General features: G+C 40.0%; 3 protein-coding genes, 1 long non-coding RNA gene and 1 pseudogene across 4 annotated transcripts; 3 read left to right on the top strand and 2 right to left on the bottom strand.

The window, feature by feature from the left end:
• Positions 1-728: 728 nt before the first annotated feature.
• LOC119038460 (N-formyl peptide receptor 2-like) lies at positions 729-8,444 on the top strand. Its single transcript, XM_037130957.2, has 2 exons — positions 729-819; positions 7,005-8,444. Exon 2 carries the CDS (start codon positions 7,016-7,018, stop codon positions 8,030-8,032), a length of 1,017 nt encoding a protein of 338 aa, XP_036986852.2. The 5' UTR covers positions 729-819; positions 7,005-7,015; the 3' UTR covers positions 8,033-8,444.
• Positions 8,445-11,604: 3,160 nt separating this feature from the next.
• LOC119038456 (N-formyl peptide receptor 2-like) lies at positions 11,605-12,972 on the top strand. Its single transcript, XM_037130951.2, is given in 4 exon segments — positions 11,605-11,654; positions 11,656-11,690; positions 11,693-12,597; positions 12,599-12,972. Coding segments are annotated over 4 exon segments (1,044 nt in total). The 3' UTR covers positions 12,653-12,972.
• A 6,350-nt stretch (positions 12,973-19,322) lies between these two features.
• Positions 19,323-19,453, bottom strand: LOC119038469 (uncharacterized; annotated as a pseudogene).
• A 704-nt stretch (positions 19,454-20,157) lies between these two features.
• On the top strand, positions 20,158-27,575 carry LOC128626606 (uncharacterized). The gene is made up of 3 exons (XR_008390574.1): positions 20,158-20,316; positions 25,112-25,380; positions 27,067-27,575. It is a non-coding gene; the product is annotated as an uncharacterized LOC128626606 (long non-coding RNA).
• LOC119038451 (zinc finger protein 268-like) lies at positions 22,235-27,639 on the bottom strand. Its single transcript, XM_037130944.2, has 4 exons — positions 27,551-27,639; positions 26,267-26,393; positions 25,709-25,801; positions 22,235-25,162 (listed from the first exon to the last, which is right to left on the bottom strand). Exons 1-4 carry the CDS (start codon positions 27,563-27,565, stop codon positions 23,415-23,417), a joined length of 1,983 nt encoding a protein of 660 aa, XP_036986839.2. The 5' UTR covers positions 27,566-27,639; the 3' UTR covers positions 22,235-23,414.
• Between the last annotated feature and the right edge of the window lie 340 nt (positions 27,640-27,979).

The following is a 27,979-nucleotide window of genomic DNA, read 5'->3' on the forward strand; positions in this document are numbered from 1 at the left end:
TCTGTGCATACACATCCCCCATACCTTGCCCTGTGTATCTCTTCCATTTGGTTGTTCTTGAGTTACATACTTTATAATAAACCTGTAAACACATGTAAATAGTCCTCCTGATTTGTATGGTCCATTCAAGCAAATTTTAAAATCCAAGGACAGGGTAAGGGCAATACCTGACTTATAGCTGCTCATTAAGAAGTATAGTTGGCACCTCATACTTATAATTGCCAGCTCAAGTGAGAGCAGCCTTGTGGCATGGAGCTCTCTACCTTGTAGGATCTGGACCTAATTGCAGATAAACAGTGTCAGACTGAATTGAATTGTAAAATACCCTGTTCACTTCCACAGAGAATTGGAGAATTTCTTGGTGTAGAACAAACCCACACATTTGGTGTCAGCATTGTTGTGTGAGATGAAAACAAGTTTTTGTTTAACCATCATCTCTATTTTTTTCTTGCATGACCCTAATTCTTCTCAACTCAGTAATTGTTTATTTTCCTGAATCTCTGAAAGAAAAGGGGACTAGATACCCAGTATTCTTGACCCCAGATGTTTAGAGGACTGACCTTTCTCTCTCTCACAGAAGGTGGGAGGTGAAGAGACTATTAAGACATTAAGTTTCTAAAAATAGTTTGCTGACAGTATATCAAGAGTACTTTATGGAAATTGAAAGATGCAATGCTTTGAGTTTCTGTCGCTTGATTAATTCAAATCCCATTGTCCCTCCCCCTCGCCCATCAATAAAGTATCTGCTGAAGCTGCTGCAGCCTGAGTTACTCCACTGGAAGCCGAGAACTGGTCACAGGAACAGGATCTGAGCTGGTGGTAAGTTCGAAGCCTGACAAGTTAAAAATTATTATTTGAACATCTGCTGTGGGGCAGATACCTCTGACCTCTAGACCTGGGCTGCCCAATAAGAATCCGCTTGCCACATATGGTTACTGAGTTCTTGCAAGTCTGACCTGAATGAGAGGTGCCATAGTCAGAAATGAATTCAGTTATTTGAGACTTAGTACAAAAAAGAGTACAAAATAGCTCATTGATAATTCTTATATTAGTTACATGTTCCAACTATGTTCTCTTTGATATGTTGGGTCAAGTAAAATACTATTAAAATTAATTAATGTATTATTAAAATTAATTTCTTTTACTTTGTGAAAACTTGCAAGTCACATATGTGGCTTGTATTTATGGTTCACATTTATGTTTTTATTGGACAGAGGTACTGTAGAAATATAGCACTGAAAAAACTTTATAGTCTTTGGAGCATATGTACAAATGTGGAGGGTATTTAGAATAAAAAATATAAATGGAAAAACAAATAAGAACAGTATGTGGTGAGACAGGCTGTACCAGGGTTAGCTGCTTTGCATTGTGGGTCAGGAAGACTGTCTCTGAGGACATAATATCTAAGCAGAGATAGGAATATTCATAAAGAGCCAGATGTAGGAAGCTTGAAAGTAAGAACACTGAATGTAGAAGAAACAGAGGATGTAAAAGCCCTGAGAAGGCAATGATCTTGGTATGTTCAAGAAATGAAAAGAATCCAGTGGAGATCCATCACAGTGTGTGAGAGGACAGTGGATGTGTGAGCCTGAGGGGTACACAAGGCAGATCCAGGAGGGCTTAGTAAGCTTGAGTTAGTAGTTTAGAAACCATTGGAGAGTGTTGAGCAGAATAATATGGCACGACTAGCAGTTTTTCTTATTGTTTTTTTTAAATTGCTGTTCAACTACAGTTCTCCCCATTTTTTCCCCATTGCTTTCCCCTCCCCTTCTCACCCTTCTCCCATTGTCCTTCTCCAAGGGTCCTTTATACAAGTTCCTTGACTGGACCCTTCCCCTTCTTTTCCCCATTATCTTCTTCTCCCCTCCCCTCTGGTCACTGTCAGGTTGTTTTTTATTTTCTTGTCTCAGGTTCTATTTTGCTCACTTGTTTGTTCTATTGATTAGGTTCCACTTATAGGTGAGGTCATAAAATATTTGTCTTTTACCTTTTGGCTTATTTCACTTAGCATAATACTCTCTAGTTCCATCCATACTATCACAAAGGGTAGGAGTTCCTTCTTTCTTTCCATTGCATAGTATCCCATTGTGTAAATGTACCACAATTTTTTTTGATCCACTCATTTAGGCATTTAGGTTGTTTCCAGCATTTGGCTATCTATTGTAAATAATGCTACTATGAACATTGGAGTACATAGGTTCTTTTGAATTGGTGTTTCAGGATTCTTAGAGTTATAGTCCCAGCAATGGAATTGCCAGGTCAAAAGGCAGTTCCTTTTTTTTTTTTAAGGAAATTTCATATTGTTTTCCATAGCGATTACACCAGTCTGCATTCCCACCAACAGTGCACTAAGGTTCCCCTTTCTCCGCATCCTCACCAGCACTTGTGATTAGTGTTTCTAAAAGATCGTTTGTCTTATGTCTACAGAATGGACTGGGGGGTGCTGCATCATTGCCCAAAACAAAGCTATTTGCAAGGTTAATGCAAATAAACAGCCAGACAAGAACTCTGAACAAAGGTGAAGGTGATAAAAATTATTGTAGGTGTCAACTTAGTTGCTTTGTAGATAGAATTGATTGACTTGGATTGGATTGGATTGGATGGCCAAAGAAAGTGAAATCAAGGATAAGTGTTAGATTTGGAAGTTTAACAATTGAATATGTAGTCTTCAGATAGAATATCAAGAGTGCATAGCATGAATGGATGGAAGAATTAAGAGTTTGGGTTAGGCAATGGTAGCTTTGGAATGCCTATGGGACTCTTATGAAGAAATGTCAAGGCTCAGTTGGTTATGTATCAGGCTAGAACTGTGAAGAGAAGCCAAGCTGATTACATAAACCAGAAGTTATCAATACAATATTACAAGCCATGAGACTAGATGATGTTACTTATGAAACAATTAGAGAATAGGGAGAGGCAGGGACATGACCTGAAATACCCAACACTTAGAGTTACATGTAGGGGAGAAGAAGCAAGTAAATAAGATGGATATTAGGTGGCTATAAAGACAATCAAGGGTATGTTCTGTGTGCATTTTATCATCTAAAGACATAAGAACATGTGTTTTTAGAAAAATAAAGGGGTTTATGGGTCCCACAGCACTGAGCTGTCAAGGTAAGAACTGAAAAGGCACCCCTGGAACAGAGGACATGGAGGCCATCAGTGTCCTTCAGGGGAGCACAGTCCATGGGGTGTTCAGGACCCAATTTAGTTTGCAGTGAGTTTAAGAGAAAAGGTGAGGTGACAGGTGGAGATACTGCCTTCCAGCTTTGGCTGTGAATCCCCTTCACCGAGAGAATTTTCTTGTGAGAGCAGGACTGAACCTGGAAAGAACTTGAGCCCAGTCCTTTTCTCTGGAAAGAACAAGAAACTTGGACAGTTTCTTTGTGAAGGGAGGAGAGATGATACGTCTGTGTGATAGAATGATATAGTAGAAAGAAACTCTTGGGTATATTTTGGCAGGAAGGAAAAGTGATCCTGAAGGAGAAAAATTGTTGGGAAAGTGAGAGAGAGAGGGATTCATAGCAAACGTGAAGGGGGAAAGGAACAAGGACTCTGGATTCACTGTAACAGGTGCAGATAAATGGGAGCACTGGGGAGCGAGAAAGCAACAATGTTCACAAACAATTATTACTACTTCCTCATTAAAATATGAGGTATGGGCATCAGCTGAGAGCAAGACTGGAAAGGAGGTTAAGAATTTTGAGGAGGAAGCAAAACTGAAACAATTGCTTGCAAGCATGAAAATTTGATCATGAAGAAATAGAGCAAAATAACAAGGAACTACTGAGTTTTCAGGTAAAACATGGGGTCTAAATCTTGTACCCTTAGTAATTGTGACATTGGGCAGGTTTCTTCCTGAGCCAGAACCACGGTTTCCTCTTGATTTACATGATGATAAATTTCATCTAAAAGCAAGGATGATCACTTCAGAGCTGATAAAATGACAGCTTTTAGGGACTCATCAAATAACAAGTATCATAATCCATCAGAGTACCACCTGGGGCACACAGGTTCTTCCCCACTCCTGATGGAGAGAGCTGGCCCCTAACTTTGCAACTTTGCCTCATTGGCCTTCCCCCCCACCTGTCATTGCACAATCATTCATCCTTGTTATAGCAATATATTTAAACCAATAATTTAGAGATTTTCAAGCTCATTATATCTTCTGAAGTCCTTGTAGGATGTGGAGTGGGTGGGTAGAGAGAACCTGCCCCTGTTGAGGAAGTATTGGGTGAATGCACATTTCTGGCGATATCCATATGTTGAACTCAGATTCGGCTCTTTCTAATTGTGAGTTTTGAACAAGTAATGTAACCAGTAAGCCTTCACCCACTGAGCTGTACAATGGTTATACTAATTATAACTAATATGATTCCATATTTACAAATTTACAGAATATGTATAGTGCTTATGCATATTCACACATGCAATCCTGAAGAGCCATCTGAGAGGAGCTGTGGCAAGGGTTAAAATAGGAGCTCTTGGCACATACAACATGTTCATAAGTAGTAATTATGATTATTATGAACATTGTTCTTGACTTGAACTTGAGCTCCTATAATGCATGGTGCAGGACAGAGTCCCAGAAGACAGGACGGAGGCTTATGAGCACCAAGAGTTCCCATGAGTTGAAAATACCCAGTTCAGTCTAAAAGATTTCCATGTCTAGTTTCATCTGATTCTTACCCCAAATCCAGTTTCAATAGTAAATCACCCTATTATGTAGAGGAGGAAACTGTAGTTTGAAGAGATGTCACTGACTAAAAACACCCATATTGGGCAGGTTTTGAGAGGAGATTAGAATACAGACTGACCTCACCTATGAGCCCAGCATTAGAACACTATAACAATGACCCTCAACTGGGGGCGCAGGGGCAGATTTCTTCCCCAGGGGGCATTTGACACTTTGGATTGTCACCACTAGAAAGGCTGGCTACTGAGTTCTAGCAGAAGGAGGCCAGAGATGCAGATGAATATCCTGTAATATACAGGACAGGCCCCCACAACAAAGAATTATCCACCCAAATGCCAATGTTGCCAAGATTAGGAAACCTAGCGCTCCATTAAGTAACATCCCATAGATGACTGGGTGAAAGTGACAGGAAGCAAAGCGACAGGGTGCAGACAGGAAGCAAAGAACGAAAGAAAGAAGAGGAAGGAAACAAGGCAAACTGTCATAGGAAGGTATGATCATCCCCAGGTAATCTTGGGAAAACCTGGCAGCACTTCACAGTGACTAAGGCAGTGACTCTGGAATTGGTTCAAAGCTTGTTGTCCCCGCTGACTGGCTGGGCTCATCATGGTGAACAAAGTGCTGCAATCCCTGGACCAGAGTTTCCCTTTTGTGAAAGGGGGATGGTAGTGGGTGTCTTGCAATATTATTACAAATACTGAATGTACATAAGTGCTCAAAAATGGCTGTTTCTCTGCAGGAAGCAGAAGAGCCCAGGCTAAGATGGTTCTTATATTTTGAGGCCATAGAAAATTACCCTAGATTTTATGCAAAGGGATTCTAGGATGAAGTTGAATGTGCATTGTAATGGCCGCCCTGGATGTTTGTGATAAAGCTCACAGACTGCAGTATGAGGAAATCTGGTCAAGTGAGATGGACAAGTGGGTCACACAGACATTGAGTTGAACCTGGAGGCAATAGTTACAGATGTGACCTGGTCCAGAGGCAGACACTACTACACTTTTGTTGATTCTCCTCTTTAATAGCAAGCAAATTTATGGGAAAACTCACCCAGATACCTTCCCCTAGTGTTATTGTCCAGGACGTAGTCATGTCTTACTACTAAAACAATCCTTTGCAAAGCAAGCAAATGCCAGCTGCCAGCTGCCTGCTAATCAGGATTTGCCTCCACAGATGGAAAGGAGCATCTTCTCTGAAGAGTGAGTAACTATACAAAATTGGGTTTGACTGACAGTGAGTGGGGGGAAAAGTGCTGGGTGGGAATCCAGCAATGTCCGTCACAGTTGTGTAGTGGAGGAAGGATTTGAAAGTCAGGTCAAGCTGGATTAAAGTCCCTCCTCTACTATTTACCACCTCACTAACCTTCAAGGTCTCATAATTGCTTTGAATAGCTATTTCTTCTTAGGAAAAGTGCAGATAATAATAATTATAAAGTTGTATGTAGGTCAAACTGAATATATATACATATATATATGTACACACACACACACATATAACATGACCCCCACTTAATACAATGCATGGTCTCGAATAAGAACCCCATAAGCATTGACTCTCATATTCTCTATGCCACAAATGCTAAAAGCGATACCATGTGTAAAAATTCTTTGTATACCCAACAGAAAAGAGGTCCATATCAAACAGAGACAATGAGACACAAAGGGTTGAATGCAGAAATGGGCCCCCTTGACTTACCTCCTCTAGTACAATCTCTACAGGATGTAATTTATTACTACACATTAACAGTAACTGTTCAAAATCCTCTTCAGCTATAAACTCAAACCACACTCTAAAACTTTAAAGACTATTCAATAAATAGGTCAAGAGTTCTCAAAGAGAAGAGGACAGGAGCTGGATGGGAGTTAGCAAGAACTCGGGGCTGGTAGAGGTTGCAGAGTCAGCTGGCATCTATGCATTGAGTTATGGGTAGAAGATGATGGGACTCTACTGACTCTGAGTCTAGTGCCTCCCTCACTGTGCTGAACATGCCTCCCATCAATTTTCTGTCGTTTATACACCCTCAGCTCAGGATTCTGATGATGGATGGGAGCCATCTAATCCTCTTGGTTAAGTAATCAGCCTAATAGGTGGAATGCATATTAATAATTATGGAAATATAGAGAACTGTCTTCTTCCAAAGGAACAGCCAAGGGTTTCCCAAATGTATAGTGGCTAACCACAAGGTTCAGTAGAGTGGATATCCTGTTTGCTGAGGAAGCTATATATAGTGCATGTTCATGTTGGTCTGAACAGAAATGCTGTAAGATGGTTTCACAGCTGACAAAATCCCATGGCTGAAATGTTTCAGGTGTGGACAAGATGGGAAATGACTACACGTCTCTGCATATCTTCACATTGGTGATGCAAGGAATCATCTGTGTCCTCAGCATCCTAGGCAATGGGCTTGTGATCTGGGTGGCTGGATTCCGGATGGCACGCACAGTCACCACCTTGTGTTACCTGAACCTGGCCTTAGCCGACTTCCTCTTTGCTGCCACTCTGCCATTCTTCATGGTTGTAAGTGCCAGGAAAGGACAATGGCCTTTTGGCTGGCTCCTGTGCAAGTTAATTAACTTCTTGGGGGACACAAACCTGTATGCAAGTGTCTTCCTCACTGCCTTCATTGCTCTGGAGCGCTGTATTTGTGTCTTGTGTCCAGTCTGGGCCCAGAACCACCGCACTGTAAGTCGGACTATAAAGGTGATCATTGTACCTTGGATTCTTGCAGCAGTCCTTAACTCGCCAGTCCTCATCTTCTTTACTACACAAGAGCTTCAAGAAAACAATGTATACTGTGGCTTTGACCTTGAAATCTGGGGGAACATCACTGAAGAAGAGAAGGTGCACAGATGGCTCACCTCAGTAAAAACCATAGGGATCAACCGCTTTGTTGTTGGCTTCACATTCCCAATGTCCATCATCGCTATCTGCTATGGTCTTGTTGTTGTGAAAATCTGCAAAACAGGCATAACTAATTCCCGTCGTCCCTTCTGGGTCCTGACTGCTGTGGTGGCCTCCTTCTTCATTTGCTGCTTCCCCTTTCAACTGTGTCTTCTTCTGTTTGTAGTTTGGGCCAAAGAGATAGTGCTTGAAGACAAGCACAAAATCCTTTTTTACCTAATGCCCCTAACAAGTCTCCTAGCCTTCTTCAACAGCAGCATCAACCCAATACTCTATGTCTTCCTGCGCAAGGACTTTCAAAAGAAAGTGATCCACTCCCTGCCAGCCAGCCTGGTCAGGGCCCTAACCAAGGACTCAGCCTTGACCAGTGACATAACAACCAAATCTGTTTCACCTCCTACAGAGACCAATTTACAGAACATGAGAGGTGATTGAGCATATCATTGCACTCTGCCAGTATTAAGCCTGGAATTAGATAAAAGTAGCCAAGAGGAACCCGAGGCAGGCTCCAGACTGTCTCAGCAAGGAAGACAGAAAGTACAGAAAGTACAAAGAGTGCTGAACAAGATAAACCGCCTTGTGCATGACCTTGTCTTTGCAGAAAAGTATCCATTGTTGCAAGCAGAGAACATAGCCATGTGTGTTCTCTCGAGATAGCCAATTGCTAATAGCTACGTCTGCTTCTGTATTTGCTTGCTTGCTCACCCCAATAAAAACCCTAGGCTATAAGCGCCAGGCGCGACTCTCATTTGCAGCCATTTTGGCACCGTGTCTCCGGACACCCCGAGAGTTCGCCCCTGCGCAGGTAAAACTTTGGCCAATAAAGTTCCATCTTAAACTCCTGAAAGCTTCCGACCATTTGTTGCTCGCATTGGTGGATGCCACACCAGCTTCTACCTTGCTCCCAGTTCCAGCTTTATCTTACCCTGAGTCATACTGAGTGTTATGTAAATTTTCTCTGGTGAGGAGACCATCAAAAGAGGCCGAGGGCCCCATCATTACATTCAGAGTTTATTAAGGGAATATACACACAAGGCTCAGATTTGGCAGCAGCAAGATGACATGGATATCTCCCATGCCACATGGAAGGCATTAAGAAGTTTATAGGACAGGGCAGGATGAATGGGGGTATTGGGGAATGACCCACCTCAACAATCTAGTAGAAAGAAAACCTTGGGGATGTTTTGGCAAAAAGTAAAAGTGATCCTGCAGGAGAAAAATTCTTGGGAAAATGAGGAAGAGAGAGGGATCCATAGCAAATGTGAAGGGGGAAAGGAACAAGAACTCTGGGTTCACTGTAACAAGTACAGATAAATGGGAGGGTTTGAGAGAGAGAAAGTTACAACGCTCATAATTATTACTATTTTCTCATTAAAATATGAGGTAAGAGCATCATCCGAGGGCAGTACAGAGGAGATTAGGAATTTTGAAGAGAAAGCAGAACTGAAGCAATTACTTCAAAGCATGAAAATGTAAACATCATGAAGGAATAGAGTAAAATAACAAGGAAATACTGAGTCTGTGAGTGAAATCTGTGGTCTAAATCCAGTTGCACCCTTAGTAATTGTGATATTGGGCAGATTGCTTCCTCTTCCAGGGTCATGAATGACTTTACTTATCCAAACCAAGGATGTTGTCATTGGAGATGATAAATTGTACAATGACCGGCACCTTTTATGAGTCACCAATAGCAGGCATCGTAATCCATCCGAGTACCATCTGGGGCACACAGGTTCTCCCCCACTCTGGACTGAGAGAGCAGGCGCCTAATTTTGCAACTTTGCCTCATTAGCCTTTCCCCATCTGTCATTGCACAATCATCCTTCCTTGTTGTGTCAACATGTTTAAACCAATAATTTAGAGATTTTCCAGCTCATTATATCTTCTGAGGTCCTTGTAGGATGCGGAGTGGGTGGGTCGAGAGAACCTGCCCCTGTCGAGGAAATACTGGGTGGGAGAAAGTTAAAAGCACATTTCCGGTGGAACCTATCTAGTGGAGCTCAAATTTGGGCCCTACTGCTTTCTAACTGGGGGCTTTGAACAAGTAATGAGAGCCAGTTTTAAGTCTCACTTCCTCATCTGTACAATGGTTATACTAATTATAACAGGTATCATCCATATTTAAAACTTCACAGAGAATGCTTAGTGCTTTACATGCTTTCACACATGCAATTCTCAAGAGCTGTGAGTATAGAGTTGTGGCAAGGGTAAGAAGAAGAGCTCTTGGCACATACAACAGGTTCATAAGCAGTAATTATAATTATCACAAGCATTGTTCTTGACCTGAACTTGAGCTTCCACTATGTATACACCAGGACTCAATCCCAGGACACAGGATAGAGCCCAGGGAGCACCAAGAGTTCCCATGTGTTGAAGGCACCCGTTTAGCCTAAAAGATTTCCATGTCTATCTTTAGCTAATCTTCACCTAGGAACCAGTCTTCACCCCAAAGTCACACTATTCTGTAGAGGAGGAAACTGAAATTCACAGCTATATCACTGTCACTGGGCAGGTGTCAGTGAGGGTATTAGAATACAGATTGGCCTACCTCCTCAGCCCAGCACTCTACACTATGAAATCTGTGGTCTAAATCCAGCTGCACCCTCAAGTGGGGTACCTCCCCCCATGGGACACTTCAAAATGTCTTTTGAGACTTTTGGTTGTGACAACCAAAGGAGGCTGGTAATGGCATGTAGCAGGTGGAGGTCAGGGATGCTCCTAAACATCCTACCATGTACAAGACATTCCCCCCGATCAAAGAATTCAACTGTTAAAATGTACCAACTGTTAAAATACTCCTTTGAAAAAGAGAATGGATTCCATTTGCCAGTGAGACTAAACAGAATTTGGCTCCAAAGATGGAGGGGAATATCTTCCCCAAAGACTGAGTACCTACACAAACTTGGGTTTGGTTAGCAAAGAATGAGAGAATGGATGTTGGGTGGGAATCCAGCAATGTCTGTCACAGTTGAGTAGTAGAGGAAGGACTTGGATGTCACATCAAGCTGGAATGAAGTCCCCCCTCTGCCACTTATTTCTTTAGTGACTTCTGCAGGTCTTCTAATTGCTCAGAATATCAATTTACTCTTATGAAAACTGGAAACAATAGACACTATTGAGTTGCATGTAGGTTACACTGGATCTCTGCATATGTAACTAGACCCACACTTAAAAGTAATGCATGGTCTCTGATAAGAACCACACAAATATTGACTACCTACTAATCTTGTTTCTTAATGCCACAGACACTAAAGCTACATAATGGATAAAAATTCTTCACATCCCAAACTGAGGAGAGCTCCATATGAGGCAGAGACCCTGAAAAACAGAGGGTTCGATGTAGAAAAGGAGCCCCTTTGCAGACTTGCTGCAGCACAGACACCACAAGATGGAACATATTTCCAGTACCTATTCAAGATCCTCTTTAAGTATAAACCCAAACCATACTCTGAGACTATACATGCCATCTCTAAGAGCCATGTGAGAGGAACATGGTGAGACAAACAGCACAATAGGTCAAGGGTTCTTACAGAAGGAAGGGACAGGAGCTGGGTGGGAGTCTGCCAGAACTTGTGCTGGTAGAGGTTGCAGAGTCAGCTGGCATCTATGCATTGAGTTAGGGGTGGAAGATGATGGGACTCTACTGACTCTGAGTCTAGTGCCTCCCTCACTGTGCTGAACATGCCTCCCATCAATTTTCTGTTGTTTATACACCCTCAGCTCAGGATTCTGATGATGTATGGGAGCCTTCTAACCCTCTTGGTTAGGTAATCAGCCTAATAGGTGGAATGCATATTAATAATTATGGAAATATGGAGAACTGTATTTTCCCAGGGGAGCAGCCAAGAGTTTGCCAAATGACCACAAGGTTCAGTAGAGTGGGTATCCTGTTTGGTGAGGAAGCTATATATAGTGCATGTTCATGTTGGTCTGAACAGAAATGCTGTAGGATGGTTTCACAGCTGACAAAATCCCGTTGCTGAAATGTTCCAGGTGTGGACAACAGGATGGAAAACAACTCCTCCATCATCTCTCTGAATGGATCTCATGAGAATCTCTGAGTCTTCTCTGTTTATTGCTCTCCAAATCACCTCACTGGGATCCCCTTTGTCCTCGGCATCCTGGGCAATGGGCTTGTGATCTGGGTGGCTGGATTCCAGATGGCACACACAATCACCACCTTGTGTTACCTGAACCTGGCCTTAGCCAACTTCTCTTTCATTGCCACTCTACCATTCCACATGATCTCAATGGCCATGAAAGAACAATGGGCTTCTGGCTGGTTCTTGTGCAAGTTAATTAACATCATCGTGGACATTAACCTGTTAGGGAGTGTCTTCCTCATTGCCTTCATTGCTCTGGACCACTGTATTTGTGTCCAGAACCACCACACTGTAAGTCTGGCTACAAAAGTAATCACTGGACCCTGGATTCTTGCAGTAGTCCTTTCCTCGCAAATTTTCCTTTTCATGACTATTATAAGGAACAGAAGAGGGAATAACTACTATACTTTCAATTTTGCATCCTGGGCTAACACCACTGAAGAGAGGATGAAGGTAACCATCACTGTGCTGACAGCCAGAGGGATCATCCGGTTTACCATTGGATTCACTATGCTAATGTCCATCATTGCTATCTGCTATGGACTCACTTCTGTCAAAATCCGAAAGAAAGACATGACTAATTCCAGCTGTCCCTTATGGGTCCTCACTGCTGTTATGGCCTCCTCCTTCATTTGTTGGTTGCCATTTCAACTGAATGCTCTTCTGAAAACAGTTTGGCTCAGAAAGGTAGCGTTTGAGGGTAAATACAAAGTCACTAATATCTTGTTATACCTAACGAGGTCCTTGGCATTCTTCAACATTTGCTTCAACCCAATGCTCTATGTTTTTGTGGGCCAAGACTTCCAAGAGAGACTAATCCACTCCCTACCAGCCAGTCTGGAGAGGGCCCTGACGGAGGACTCAGCCGCAATAGAGGACTCAGCTCCAACCAGTGACAACAACAACCAAATCTATTTCCCCTTCTATAGAAGCTGAGTTACAGGCAATGTGACTGGGGCTGGGGGACATTTTCGAACTCTGCCTACCCTGCTCCCAGTTCCTGCTTCATCCTACTTTGGTGCCCCCTGAATGGTGAGAAAGAAAATGGACATAAGGGTATACTGGTGTCCTTTCTGGTTTTAGTACCTCGGGCTATACCCTGAGGTAAGTAGAAGTGGGAAAGAGTACAAGGGAAGAGAAGTGAATAATGGGGAATCTGGAAAGCTTAGATAAGAGAGTATATTATGGGGAAAAGTTTGGTATTTCACCATTTAGTAAGATATTTGCTGTGGCTTTTTTGTAAGCCCTTTTTTTTTATCAGACCATGGAAGTGTTTTTTACTCCCATGTAACTAAGGAGTTTCTTCCTTTTTAACTTATAAATAACTACTGCAGTGTGTGAAATGTATTTCTGAACACATTAAGGTGATTATATTATATTTATCCTTTCATTTACATCATTATAAATTACATTTATTTTTTAATGTTTGGCTACCAACATATTCCCAGAATGAACTACACTTGGTCATGATTGATTATATATATTTCTAATTAATATCACTAGATTGGTTTGCAATTTCTCACTTTATGGTTATGTAAAATTGATCTGTTCTTTTACCTTCTTCTAATGTCTGTGTCAGGTTTTATATGAAACATATAATAGCCTAAAAAGTGCTGGGAAATGACTCCTCTGATCCTATTCTCTGGTGTTATATGTGTTATAAATGTTTACAGAAATTCACCAGTGAAGCCCACTGGGTCTTGGGTCTTCTTTACAGGAAGGCTTTTAATCACAGGTTCTATTTCTTTCGTAATTATTAGAATCTTCAGACTTTAGATTTCTGTTTTGATAAACTGTGACTTTCAAGAAATCAAGCATTTCATGCAAACTATCAAATTCATTGGCATGAAACCATATAATCACTATTTACAGTACTTGGTATGATTTCCTTTACATAAAGAAAATGTAAGCTACCTGAGGGCAGAGATTTGGTCTGTACTGTTCTCTAATGGATTCCAATCCCCTATGTGTAAAATAGTGCCTGGTGTGTGACAGACACTCAATGGTTATTGAATTAATGAATAAACCTAATATCACACAGGTGTCAAGTGAGAACCTTTGATGCCCTGACTCTAGGCTGCCTGAAGTCAGGGAACCTATTTGTATCTAAGTTATGTCTAAAGTTGGGGTTATTAGAAGAGAGAAAGGAAGGGGATCAAAGAGAACAAAGGCTAAACAGCTCTCTCATGACTTGACCTTGACACAGTTCACGTTCCCTTACTCCTCCCAAGAGCTAATGAAAACTCATCGTGGAATACAGTTGCCACCTAGCGGTCCCTTGGAACTAAAACACAATCAAGTGAGTGGAAGTTCTGCTCAATCTCACTTCACCGCCCCACTCTGAACAACTTGTTTAGTTTTGTTGGCTCCTCTGAATAAATAACCTTTCCAGAAACCCAGGGTATCTTCTTGGCCCTCTCCTCAACCCTCGCTGTTACCATACCAAAAAAAATTGGTTATAAACGTTTTGCAACCTTGGGACACTCTGTTGTACAACTCTTTTCCCCTCATATTCTCATCCCCTCCTGCCCCCTACCTCCGAATACCACATGCGTTAGTGTTTGTTTCCACATGTTGATTTCTGATGTGGTCACAACAGAGTCACCTAGGGAGGTAGTTGAAAAGACAGATTGAGAAACTACATATTCCATTATTCAGCCATGAAAAGAGAGAGCGTGCACAAATTCTGCCATTTACAACAACATTAATGGACCTTAAGGGCATTACGCTAAGCAAAATAAATCAGGCAGAAAGACAAGTACTATATGATCTCACTTCCATGTGAAACCTAAAAGAAACCTCAACACCAAACTCATGTGGTTACCAGAGGTGGAGGGGAAATTGGAGGAGGGTAGTCAAAAGGCAAAATTTCCAGTAGTAGATAGAAGTACTAGGGACATGATGTACAACATGATGATTATAGCTAAAACACTGTATGACATATAGGAAAGTTGTTAATATAGTAAATTGTAAGAGTTCTCATCACAAAGAGAATTTTTTCTCATTATTTCACCCATGAGATGATAGATACTAAGTGATTACAGTAATTTACAATATATGTATGTCAAACCATTATACTGTGTGCCTTAAACTTATACAGTAATGAATGTCAATTACCCTTTATAAAACTAAGAGGGGGGCCCTGGCTGGTGTAGCTCAGTGGATTGAGCACGGGCCTGGGAACCAAGCAACCACAGTTTGATTCCCAGTCAGGGCACGTGCCTGGGTTGCAGGCCAGTTCCCAGCAGGGGACACACAAGAGGCAACCATACATCGATATTTCTACCCTTCTCTCCTTCCCTTCCCCTCTAAAGATAAATAAATAAAATTTTTAAAAAAAACTAAGAGGGAGGATGGCTATATATTCTGAAAAATTCCTCGGCCCCTAGATATTTACCCAAGAAAATAAAAATCATATTTCAACAAAAAGATTACAAGAAGGTTCTAAGTAGCTTTATTCATAATAGCCCCAAACTGGAAACCACCCAGGAATCCATCAATGGGGGTGTAAATAAACTGATATACTCATTTATGTTTTCTGCAGGTTTCTGTATGTCATACCTCACAATTTTTTAAAATATTTTTTTATTTATTTTTAGAAGGGAAGGGAAGGAGAGAGGGAGAGAAATATCAATGTATGGTTGCCTCTCATGCGTCCCCTGCTGGGAACTGGCCTGCAATCCAGGCATGTGCCCTGACAGGGAATCAAACCTCAACCCTTTGGTTTGTAGGCCTGTGCTCAATCCACTGAGCTACACCAGCCAGGGCATAACAATTATTTTTATTTTTATTTTTTTTTAATTAACTTTATTTATTTTTTAAAAGATTTTTTGTTTATCTTTAGAGGGGAAGGGAAGGAGAGAGGGAGAGAAACATCAATGTATGGTTGCCTTCATGCGTCCCCTGCTGCGAACTGGCCTGCAGGGAACCGGCCTGCAACCTAGGCATGTGCCCTGACTGGGAATCGAACCGCGACTACCTGGTTCGCAGGCACACGCTCAATCCACTGAGCTACACCAGCCCGGGCGCATAACAATTATTTTTAAAGTTAAAAATAATACAGGGTGTTAGGAATCTGTAAAACCACTGTAAGGTAAATATTAGCTCCTATCTCTACTATTCATTTATATAAAATGTCTGGCATAAAATCAAAAAATAAAAGATACACACAAAGAAAGAAAAGAATGGTACATATTTAAAAAGAGAAACACATAAAAGATAGACCTGGAGAAAAGCCCAGATTTTTAAATTATCAGACAGGGACTTCATTATAAAAATGCAAAAGGATTTAATGGAAAAAAATAAAAATAAAGAATTTTGCAGAAAAGGTGGACTATGTACGAAGAGCTGGGAAATTTCAGCAGGAGAGAGAATAACCAAATAATGGAAATTGTAGAAATGAAAAATACAATCTCAGATGTGTTTACAGCAGATTAAAGTAAAAATTAAAAATGAATGAAACTGGCTCTGGTTGGTGTAGCTCAGTGGATTGAGCACAGCCTGTGAACCAAAGGATAGGAAACTTTACTGAAGGTTCATATCCATCACCAGACTTAAGAGAGAATACTATCAACACTGCTGAAAGCTTCCTTACCGTTCTCTGACCAAATATTCCTTCACACCAAGAAGTAACGACGAGGGTGGAGGGGAATGACAGGGGAAGATGGGAGGTAAGTAGGGAGGGAAGAGTAATGGAGGAAAATAGGGACAACTGTAATTGAACAACAATTTTTTAAAAAATTTTTAAAGTAACTACTATACTAAATCTTCTGTCTAGTATTCCCTGTCTTTTCTTCACAGTTTTGCTAAGTGTGTACCTCTAAGAAACTTATTTGTTTATATCATTTAATTTTATTATGTATTATACTGTTTGCTTTCTACGATCAGATTTCTCATTTGACATTGTATTTGTGAGATTCAATCACACTGATAACTGTATCTCTAGATCATTTCTTTTCACTGTGGTATAATGTATCATTAATGAACATGTGTATTTTTTTCCTTTGCATATCAAAAATATATAAAATAACCTTTTTTAAAAAAATAAAAGGAACTGTCCTTGTCCCTACTACATGTTCATGAATGGGCATAGAAAATAGAAATTTCAACCCTTTCAGAAACAGTGGTAAAATCAGTTTCTTCCCTCTACAACCTCAGTCATCCCCATTCATAAAAATAGGTTGATGGTATACCAATTTACACTATTTCAGTTATGATGCTGCATTGTTATATTAAATGCAACTGTTGGGATTTTTATAAAAAGTCTAAAACTAAAAATCAAATTAATTACTTTGTTGAGTAATTCCATACAAAACTATACAAAATTTTCAGTATAGTTTTGACATCTAGAACCACACTGAAGTTTTGCATACAAAAAAATAACATCAACAAGCATAGGCAGAAATTCTAAAATAGAATATAACCAGAAAATAGCTAATTATATTATTATATTATTATTCATAACCACAAAAAAGTGATCTTAGAAACTGTTCCATGTAACTTTTCAACACAGTATTTTAACTTTACACTCTAACATTTGGGATGAAAAGAACTATAAATGAATATTAACTCTAGTCAGTAAGTTTTTCACAACAGCATGGATTAGCTGCCCTGAAATTCCTTTCTGCATATTCTAGGGGTGGAGAAAATGAGTAAATATTTTTAGGATAATGGGAGAGAAATCCTGGCAGTGATGGAGAACAGAGTAAGAAATATGGAGAGGGGGAAGACTAGAATGAGTCCAAAGTGTTGGATTTAAATGAGAATTATCAGTGTGATTCATGATTATATACATACATGTACACACACAAATGTACATACACACAAATATATAGCAGTGTGTTTCTTTAGTTCTATCTACTGGGACGGCCTAAAGGCAATGACCTCAGTAACAATGGGGATACCAGCACCCTGATTTTATTTCTTTTCTTAATAAACTTTAGAGAGAGGGGAAGAGAAGGAGAATGAGATAGAGAGAAACATCAGTATGCCTCTCATGACCCCCACACTGGGGACCTAGCCTGAAACCCAGGCACGTGCCCTGACTGGGGATTGAACCAGTGAACCTTTGGTTTGCAGGCCAGTACTCAATCCACCGAGCCACACCAGCCAGGGCTGATTTTTGTTTCTAAATACAATTCTGCACCTTAAAAACCTAGGACTCCTTGGAGAAATCACTGATTCCAGTACTGGGGCAAGGAACATAAAGCAGCCTGGACAATATTCTTGAACCAAACAAAGTGCTCAAAAAATGGTGGAAATATATAAAATATATACACAAGCCAAGTTAACAAGACTTGCATTGGTCCGGGCTTGCCCCAGCTCCTTTCTCATTCATTCTCAGTCACACATTTGAAAAAATAACCTGCTAACAAGATTCAGTTATTGACAGGAGCTCAAGTGCTGACAAACCACAAGAGTACACCTGCTGAACTGAATATCAGTCATGCCCTTATGTAATACCAGCCAACCAACAGTAAAGATCAAGGATCTAGCCCAGGCTATTTGACATTTATCTATTCTTGGAGTATGCTGTTCTAATTTACACTCTTGTCCTCCTTGTCACTATTAAAATGTAAGTTTATTTTAAAAAAAAGACTTGCATTGGCCAAATCTGGAGAAATATGAGCTCAAAACAATGATAGCAAAGATGATAAATTGGTGACTAAAATAACTCTTGAATCCATAATGACATTAAATAAATAAATAAATAATAAATGGGGGAGGAAAGCCCTTCCTTACAGAATTCCAAATATTAGATATATACAGAATAAGTAAAAAATCACTATTTTGCAGCGATCATGGTAATCACTGAACCAGGCAAGAGTAATCAATGGTTGGTAAAACTAACCAGCAAGGCAAAGTTCATCCACAAAACATGGCCCCGGTGGTGGTGAAGCTCAGTGGAGGCTACAGGAGAGATGGAACTCATCAGTGAGGAACACTAAAGTGAAGGCCACAGGAACTCCAGCCAACCACTGCTGGTAGCCACACATTCAGTTAAAAAAAAAAAAAGCAGGCCCTGGCTGGCGTAGCTCAGTGGATTGAGCATGGGCCTGCGAACCAGAGTATCACGGTTCGATTCCCAGTCAGGGCACATGCCTGGGTTGCAGGCCAGTTCCCAGCAGGGGACTCAAGAGAGGCAACCACACATTGATGTTTCTCTCCCACTCTTTCTCCTTCCCTTCCCCTCTCTCTAAAAATAAATAAATAAAATATTTTTAAAAAAAAGCAGCACACCAGAACCAGAACCAGAACCAGAGAAACAACCCCTTTGCTATGGCCACATAATGTCCCTTCTGTGTTCTCTGTTAATAACCCTACAACTTCACCAACTGATGATGGACACATCCACAAGGTCCGGCTCCAGCATCATTAAGTGGGATTAAAAAGGGTAGATCATGTTTGGGAGTTGATACACTGATACAGGAAGTAACCAAAAAGGACATACTAGGTGTATTCTTGTGCAACCACCTTGTGTACGTGGTTTGTGACCTGCATCACTTTGAGGAGGGTGGCCCTCAGCCACTTATTTCCTGTGTTTAGCATTCTATTGTATTGATGTATGTTTCAGGAGCTTGGACATTCACTGTCATTGGGATTACCTCACCCCCTTTTTGAATATGCCAGAACATTTTCTCTATCTTCTCAAATTTATAACTAGATTTATTAAAGAAACTTAACTACATCCACTTAGCAATAATCACGCCTCGGATAAACCTCATTGGCTACGATACTGCCACTGCGCAAAGCTATTAACTACGTCCACTAAATTGGGAAGAACACTTTGCTGTGCCCTTACCTTCTCCTCTCCAAAGGAAACAGGGTAAACTGTCCCACCTGAGTTATCCAAATAACTGTGGTGTCTATGCCACCTTTTCGTTTGTTAGCCTGTTGGTGGGGCAGGATGTTTCCTCTCCTATCTGCTGTCATGGTGGTAAGTACCATCATTATACGACCCAGGGTGTGCCTGAAGGAGGCCTATATGCAGGGTATTCTCCCTGTCTCCACTTATAAGGCATGATGAGTATAACTGCCTAGCTAAACGTGTCTGACCTGAACCTGGGACTATCTTTATAGCTACACATTCAAAGTACTAGGTGTTTATAGATGACTTGTGTTCTTCTCTAATAATATTGCGGTTTATAAAAAATACAGGGTCTGGCACAAATAATGCCCCTTTTTATTACAAAACCATAACCATGTAATTCTGTAACATAACAATATCGTACTCAAGCACATCATATAACACTTTAGATGAAATGTTCAAGTTAAAACTATAAATTATTATACCCAAATTATTACCCTACTGATCACACCCAGGCAGGCCTTACTTCTGCCAGACCCTATTATAGTCTTCATCCACAATTCCTGAGTTACATCTTCCCAAACCTTTGGAATTTCATAAGTGTTGAGGGTGTTAAAAGTGTCTTTTGTCTCACTATTGAGGTTATTTTTGGAAAACACCAGGATGGGAGCTGGTTGCCAATGGAGCCAACCATGTGAGGGGCCGGAGATTGAATCAGCTGCCAATCAATGTCAATGATGCAATCAAATGTGGCTATATAATGAAGCTTCCATGAAAACCCAAGAGAAAGAGGTTCAGAGAGCTTCCAGGTTGGTGAACACATGGAGATGTGAGGACAGTGGCGTGCCTGAAAAGGGCACAAAGACATCACACCCTTCCCCATACACCCTGCCCTATGCATCTCATCCATCTGTTTGTTCCTGTGTTGGATCCTTTTACCAAAAAAAAAAAAAAAAAAAAGGTAATCTAGTAAATAACATGTTTGTGAGTTCTGTGAGCCATTTTAGCAAATTAAACAAACCAAGTAAGAGGGTTGTGGGAAACTAATTTATAGCCGGTCAGGCAGAAGTACAGGTAATAATTTAAGACTTGTGATTAGCATTCTGTTAGAAGGGGTCACTGAAACCTGTAATTTATTTTTGAAGATGATTTTATTTACTTTTAGAGAAGTGAGGGAGAAAAGAAATAGTGACCTGACCCACAACCTAGACATGTGCCCTGACTGGGAATCGAACTGGTGATCTTTTGGTTCACAGGCCAGCCCTCAATCCACTGAGCCACACCAGCCAGGGTGAAGCCTGCAGTTTATAGGCATTGGTCAGAAGCATGGGTAAGAGCCTGGGATCGTGACTACCATCTGAACAGAGGGGCCAGTCTTTTGGAACAGAACCCCTAACCCGTGGAACCTGATGCTTTCTCCAGATAGCATTAGAAAAAGAGCTGGCCCTGGCTGGTCTGGCTCCGTGGATTGAGCACAGGCCTGTGAAGCAAAAGGTCACTGGTTTGATTCCGAGTCAGGGTACATGCCTGGGTTGCAGGCCAGGTCCCCAGGAGGGGACACATGAGAGGCAACCACACAATGGTTTCTCTCCCACTCTTTCTCCTTCCCTTCCCCTCTAAAAATAGATAAGTAAAATAATTTTTTTTAAAAGAGCTGAATTCTTGGACTCTCAGATGCCCTGCTGGCATCTGAGGATGATTTCTTGGTGTGTGAAACTAGCCACCCTACACTCTCCCCAGAAACACATACAGTGAAATTGGTACCAGAACCAATGTACGCTCCCTCCAAAAGAGGTATACTTAAGTCCTAACCTCCAATACCTCAAAATGTGACTGTATCTGGAAATACAGTAGTTGCAGATATAATTAGTTAAGATGATGCCATAATGGATAGGGTGGACCACTAGTCCACTATGACTAGTGTTTTTATAAGATGGCCATATAAAGACACAGAGGCACATGGGAAGAATGCCGTGTGTTGATGGAGAGAGAGATTGATTAGACTTGTGCCCTGGCAAGCTAAGGAATGCCAAAAAATTGCCAGCAAGTCTACCAGAAGCTGGGGGGCAAGAGAAAATTCTCCAACAGGGATCAGAAAGAGGGTGGCCCTGATGACACCTTGATTTTGAACTTCTAGCCTCCAGAACTTTGTTGTTTTAAGCCACTCCGTTCATAGTACTTTCCTATGGCAGCCCTTAGGAAACAGACTACGTTTTAGAAGGGAAAGTAGTGGGAAGCACATTTGGCCATGGGTCTAAGCAATGATCCTCATATAAGCAATACCACCAACAAAGGTAACATTTTAATCTTTATTTATTTGAAAATAGCGACCGCTATTTTTGGCTCAGAAAAGTTGCGATTATCCTTCACTCTTAAAATTCAATTATTTTTGCCCTGCCCAGTGTAGCTCAGTTGGTTGCTTAACCAAAAGTTTGCAGATTTGAGTCTTGGTCAGGGCACATTTCTGGATTGTGGGTTCAACCCCTGGTACTGGCATGTAGGATGGACCCCAGTCTGGCACATACAATCCTTGGTCCAGGGATGTAAAAATCCCAGTCTGGGCACCTACAAGAGGCAACCAATAGACACTTCTCTGTCTCACTGATGTTTCTCTCGCTTCCTTACTCTCCAAAAGCAATGAAAAAATGTCGTCAGGTGAAGATTATTATTTTTTTAACTCAATTATTTTAAATGAATATTTTTTTCTAAGTGACAACCAAAAGACAATTTGTTTTTAAAACTTTATTATTCCAAAGGGCTGAAAAGAAATACCAGTCCCATTTACACATACCAGTAAACAACAGTAAATTTATATGTGTATGGTGTTATGTTACAGTCTCATTCGATCTTAAACCTAATTACTTCCCTTGCAATTTACAACATACAAAAATTTACAATGTTATTTTTTTTGGTGGTACAGAACTTTACCTTGTTAAATCTAATACATACATGTTCTACAAAAATACCCAGACACAAAGCAAAATGCGTATATCCACAACCTTTCTTAATTTACTACTTTGACTGCAAAATATATCCAAACATGAAACTTATTTGGCATGCTAAAGTTATCTGCCCTTCACAGCTGACTACTTTGTGGTGCATTTTCTATAAATACATAATAATGTGACAAGATTTGAATTTCTATTATGAAGTTATTTATGTAAACAACCATTTCCATGATCATTACAGTATACTAATTCTCCTTAACATTGTCTGATGCACAGAAGTTTGGAATTAATGCCAGAGACATCTCTTATCACAAGTATTCTATTATCTGCATTCTTTGGTATGAAAGCTCATTTATTCGCAACATATTCCAGGATTCTCAATTCATGAGATTTTTCACATGAATGTGAAAACTGAAAATTTTATGACCTATCAAAAATGTGTACTCAAAAGATTTCACATCTGTGGTCTACTATAATGGGATTCCTCTTGTTAAAAAATGATTTTGACTTTTCAACTCATTCATATGAACTTTCTCTAATGAAAGATGAAGCTATGTTAGTGGCAAATAATTTTCATATAATCACTCACTTTAAAAGATTTCACTCCTGGATAAGTTTTCTGAAACTTAGAAAGGTCAAAATAATAGAAAAATACCAGCAGTTTCACCACATTCAAAGGATGTCTTTTGTGTAAATTCTCTTCTTTCAAAGAGATCTGACATCTCACTGAAGTCTTTCCAGCACTTAATGGGTTTCTTTTATTTCTGTATAAATTTCTTCATGCAAAGTGAGAAAGGACCTGGCAGGTAAAGTTTTCCCACATTCATTACATTGACCAAGTTTATGTCCTGCATGACTTCTCTGCAGGACAAAGGTACGATTTCTCAAAAGGAGGTTTTTCTCACATTGGCATGATTTCTCTCTTGTGTGCATCTCTGACACCTAATGAGCTGGGACTTCTAGCTGAAGATTTGACCACAAGGAATGCATCCACAGAGCTTCTCTCCAGTATGGCATCGTTGATGGATAATAAGATGGCTTTTTTGGCGGAAAGTTTTTCCACATTTGTTGCATCCATGGGGTTTCTCTCCTGTGTGAATCAACTGATGTGTACTGAGCATTGCCATACTGCCAAACGCTTTTTGGCATTCAAGACAGACAAAGGGTTTCTCCCTTGTATGTGTTCTTTGATGCACAATGAGCACTGCCTTTCGTACAAAAGCTTTTCCACATTCACTACATTCATAGGGTTTCTCTCCTGTATGAGTTCTCTGATGGACAATGAGATGTGACTTGTATATAAAAGCTTTCCTACATTCACTGCATTCATAAGGCCTCTCTCCTGTATGAATTCTCTGATGTGCCATGAGGGATGACTTATAACTAAAGGCTTTCCCACATTCCCTGCATTCAAAAGGCTTCTCTCCTGTATGAGTTCTTTGATGAACAATAAGCTGTGAGTTGTCTATAAAAGCTTTTTCACATTCACTGCATTCATAGGGTTTTTCACCTGTATGAGTTCTCTGATGGACAATGAGATGTGACTTGTCTATAAAAGCTTTTCTACATTCATTGCATTCATAAGGCTTCTCCCCTGTATGAATTCTCTGATGTGTTATGAGGGATGACTTTTTATTAAAGGCTTTCCTGCATTCCCTACATTCATAAGGCTTCTCTCCTGTATGAGTTCTTCGATGAACAACAAGATGTGAGTTGTCTATAAAAGCTTTTCCACATTCACTGCATTCATATGGCTTCTCCCCCGTATGGATTCTCTGATGTCTTATGAGGTGTGACTTTTTGTTAAAGGATTTCCCACATTCTTTGCATTCATAAGGTTTTCTTCCTGTATGAGTTCTCTGATGGACAATAAGCTGTGATGCATATACAAAAGCTTTTCCACATTCACAGCATTTATAAGGTTTCCCTCCTGTGTGAATTCTCTGATGTGTTATGAGGTGTGAGTTTTTATTGAAGGCTATCCCACATTCCCTGCATTCATAGTACTTTTCTTCTGTATGAATTCGTTGGTGAACAACAAGCTGAGACTTACCACAGAAGGCCTTTCCACATTCTCTACACCCATAGGGTTTCTCTCCTGTATGAATTCGTTGATGCATAATCAGGTTTGACTTCTGCATAAAACCTTTCCCACAATCACTACACTCAAAAGGTTTCTCTCCTGTGTGAGTTTTGCAATGTAATCTGAGTTTCGTCTTCTCCCTATAAGCTTTCCCACATTCTGTGCATTCATAGGGTTTCTCTCCTGTATGAGTTCTCTGGTGTATTATGAGCTTTGACTTATACCTGAAAGATTTGAGACATTCACTGCATTCATAACGTTTCCCCTCTGTGTAAATTCTGTGATGTCTTTTAGGATTTGTCCCAAGGCTGAAAACCTTCACATGTAAATTCGGTTCATAGTACTGGGCATGTATGTTAGAGGTTTCATATAGAGTATAGAAAACCGATTTCCCAGAACCATTTAACTCATTAGAGTTCATTTCTGCACAGTTTTTACTGTGAAAATTTGAATCTTGTTTCAAAGTTATTCCTTTTGAGATACATTTATTGGATTTTTCTCTAAATGGAATGAAATTTTTGCTGTGAGAAAATATTTTTCCCAATGCATTATTTTCATGATCTCTCTCCACAGGTTCGTCCTCAATGTCTTCCTGATACCAATCACAAACTTGCCACATTACTTCTAAGGGGAAAAAAAATCAATGAATTCTACCACTGTCATGAAATGGAGGGTGATGGAATCTCAAATCAATATTCAAAGAGAATGAAGAAAGTCATACAGCAGGTGCACAAGTCTGAGGCTTTCAATAAAAGAAACAGTAATGATCAATGAATGGAATGACATGGGTGTCGTCAAACTTTGGAACAAACCTATGAACACATGAATGCATGACATAAAAGGTATGTGAATATGGAAAAAAGGTGGGAGGACGCTGGTTGTGTGTAACAAGCTTCAACAGAAGAACAACTAAGGAAGTAAATACCAAATGAAATAGGCAAAGATCTGACCCAGAGTAAATAAAAAAAGGTACACTTCCTGGGTGGCTAAAAAAAAATCATATATAGAAAGGTGGTAATAGAAGCAGGCAAAAGACCTCTTTTTACTCACTCTAAGTCACCTCTAAAGATTCAGAGAGTGTAAAAAAAACATTAGAATGATAAGGGTCCCACACCAATGACCAACTGTTACTTTGCTTACAGTAATGCCCAATGCACTGTTTTCACTCACCTGGACTAAAATGACTGGGAAATTCCCTCTCTACAATTCTTTGTTCTTCTTTTCCCAAGCAGGCCACTGCTTCAGGCTTGGTAGCCTGATAACCTGCCAAGGGATAATTACAGAGAACCTGAGCAGTATTAGGGCCTGTGAAAAAGTTGTTTCAGAGAATGCATAATTTATTTACTTATTTTTAACTCCAAACATTTTTACACGGGAATATTTCTTCTGGGGGGAGGGAGGGGACCTTGTTTTTTTTTTTTTATTTTTAAATTTTTTTAATTGTTTACACTATTATAATTGTTGCTACTTTACCCCCCTTTGTCCACCCCCTATACCCTACTTCCTGAGGCCCAGAGACTACATAATTTAAATCTCAGCAAAATTAAAATTTTTCATTTGGAAATAAAAGTGAGTACTGTCACTGTCTGATCATAAACAAAGTAAGTTCTGTCTAAGTCCCAGTCCAAAATCACTGAGAATATCAAGAGTACCCATAAATTGTAGCAATGGAAAAAAGACAGGCAATTAATGAGCTTAGGCTGAGATACTTAGGAAAGTTGTCTTTACCCAATGACATTAGGTTGCTATGATTTTCCAACATCACATCCCGGTAGAGATTCCTCTGAGCAGTGTCTAGTAGCTGCCACTCTTCCCAGGTGAAATATACAGCCACATCACTGAATGACAACATGCCCTGTTATAATACAAATCCTTTTTAGTCTGGAGTTATTATAACTGAATAAAGTACAAGATACTATAGAATATTCTGATTATTTAAACTAGGAAAACATAAATAAATATTTCTCTGTACATAGTTTTGCTTTACAGTTTTTGGCTAAATTTGTTCAAACTTTCTTCTGCTTGTGTAATCTTCATTCACTTCTTAATTTATTCACCCAACATAAAATGTTAAAACTTTGAATTACCTAAAAATCATCTGCAACCCACCTTAGGAGCAGTGAATGTTACCTACTACACCTTTTGCAATTAAAAAAAAAAAAGAAAAAGGAAATAAAGCATGGCCCTGTGTCATACAGCTTGTGATCTGTTTGGGTTCAAGGCACTGCAAACAGTTCAGTGAGAGAGGAGAAGCAGCTGATGAGAACATGTGCCTTGGTAACAGCCAAAAATCGGCCTTGGAGCAAGAGCACACATTTCCTGCAGACACTTGGTAGTCACTGTGGTGCTGTTCACATATAAAAGTATGTTATTCACAGGACCACCTATTAAAATCGATTTTTCTACATATTAAATCATGATACAAGCAAACACAGAGCTCTTACTATTGATATTATCATTCTAAACATTTTACATATATTAATAACAACAATCTATGTAAGCACTATTATTATCTTTTTTTTTTATAGGTAAGAAGAGATTTAAAAAGTTCTCTAGCTGTGCCTTGTATATCTCCCACATTTCCTTAGGAAGATTACTGTTCACCAGGGTCTATATTCTGGACCAGAAAAATGGAAGAAGAAGATACATCAAAGACATTTCTTCACACTTAACATCCAAGAAATATTTACTGACTTCAAGGAATACATGTGCTTCCTCCATGTATACAAAGTAAATTGTGTAACATGTTTTTAGTCTTCTGTGATGGTTTCTATTATCACCACAGAAAAGTATCCAAATCAGTTCTGGATCCTGTTGCTTATTTGGCTATATTCTAATTATTAGCACTTTGACAAGCAGATATACCTTTCTGCCTGATAGTTACTCTGAATCATTTACTCTGTCTCCCAGTCCAAGCACATATCTGGCCACCACAATGTGTCTACATACCAGTATATTATTCTCTACTTCCAGAAATTTCCTGGATAACAGGAAGGGAAATAACAAGCTCACCTGCGACTTAGTCATTTCAGCAGCTTTCAGGAAATGCCCACCACTTTTAGTATGTTTCCTGAAATCCTGATGTCAGTGTCTCATCAAGGTTAGCCTCAGAAAGGAATAATTCCTGGACTGAGATTTACTTTTTTCATTTACAGAATCCGCTCATTTTAGGGAAGCCAGCATCTACAAAGTCAAGGAAAGATTTGTTTGGCATGAAAATAATAAAAGCGAGTTCCTATACAAACAGTGAACTTTTTGTTTGTTTTTGTTTCTTAGGTTTTATTTATTTTTAGAGAGAAGAAATGAGGGAGAAAGAGAGGAAGAGAAACGTAGATATTTGAGAGATACATCAATTGGTTGCCTCTCACACACCTCCAACCAGGACCCAGCCCACAGCCCAGGCAAATACCTGACTGGGGATCAAACCAGCAACCCTTCGAT

The sequence above is a fragment of the Artibeus jamaicensis genome, unplaced genomic scaffold, assembly GCF_021234435.1.
Source record: "Artibeus jamaicensis isolate MK-2021 breed Jamaican fruit bat unplaced genomic scaffold, CSHL_Jam_final scaffold_804, whole genome shotgun sequence".
NCBI classification, from domain to species: Eukaryota; Metazoa; Chordata; class Mammalia; order Chiroptera; family Phyllostomidae; genus Artibeus; species Artibeus jamaicensis.

Excerpts from the sequence above, each read along its gene's own strand:
- LOC119038460 (XM_037130957.2), top strand. The coding sequence starts at position 7,016 with ATGGGAAATGACTACACGTCTCTGCATATCTTCACATTGGTGATGCAA.
- LOC119038451 (XM_037130944.2), bottom strand. Across the intron at positions 25,802-26,266 it reads TAGCAACCTAATGTCATTGG|GTTATCAGGCTACCAAGCCT; the intron begins GTAAAGACAACT and ends ATCCCTTGGCAG. Across the intron at positions 25,163-25,708 it reads TCCCAGTCATTTTAGTCCAG|AAGTAATGTGGCAAGTTTGT; the intron begins GTGAGTGAAAAC and ends TTTTCCCCTTAG.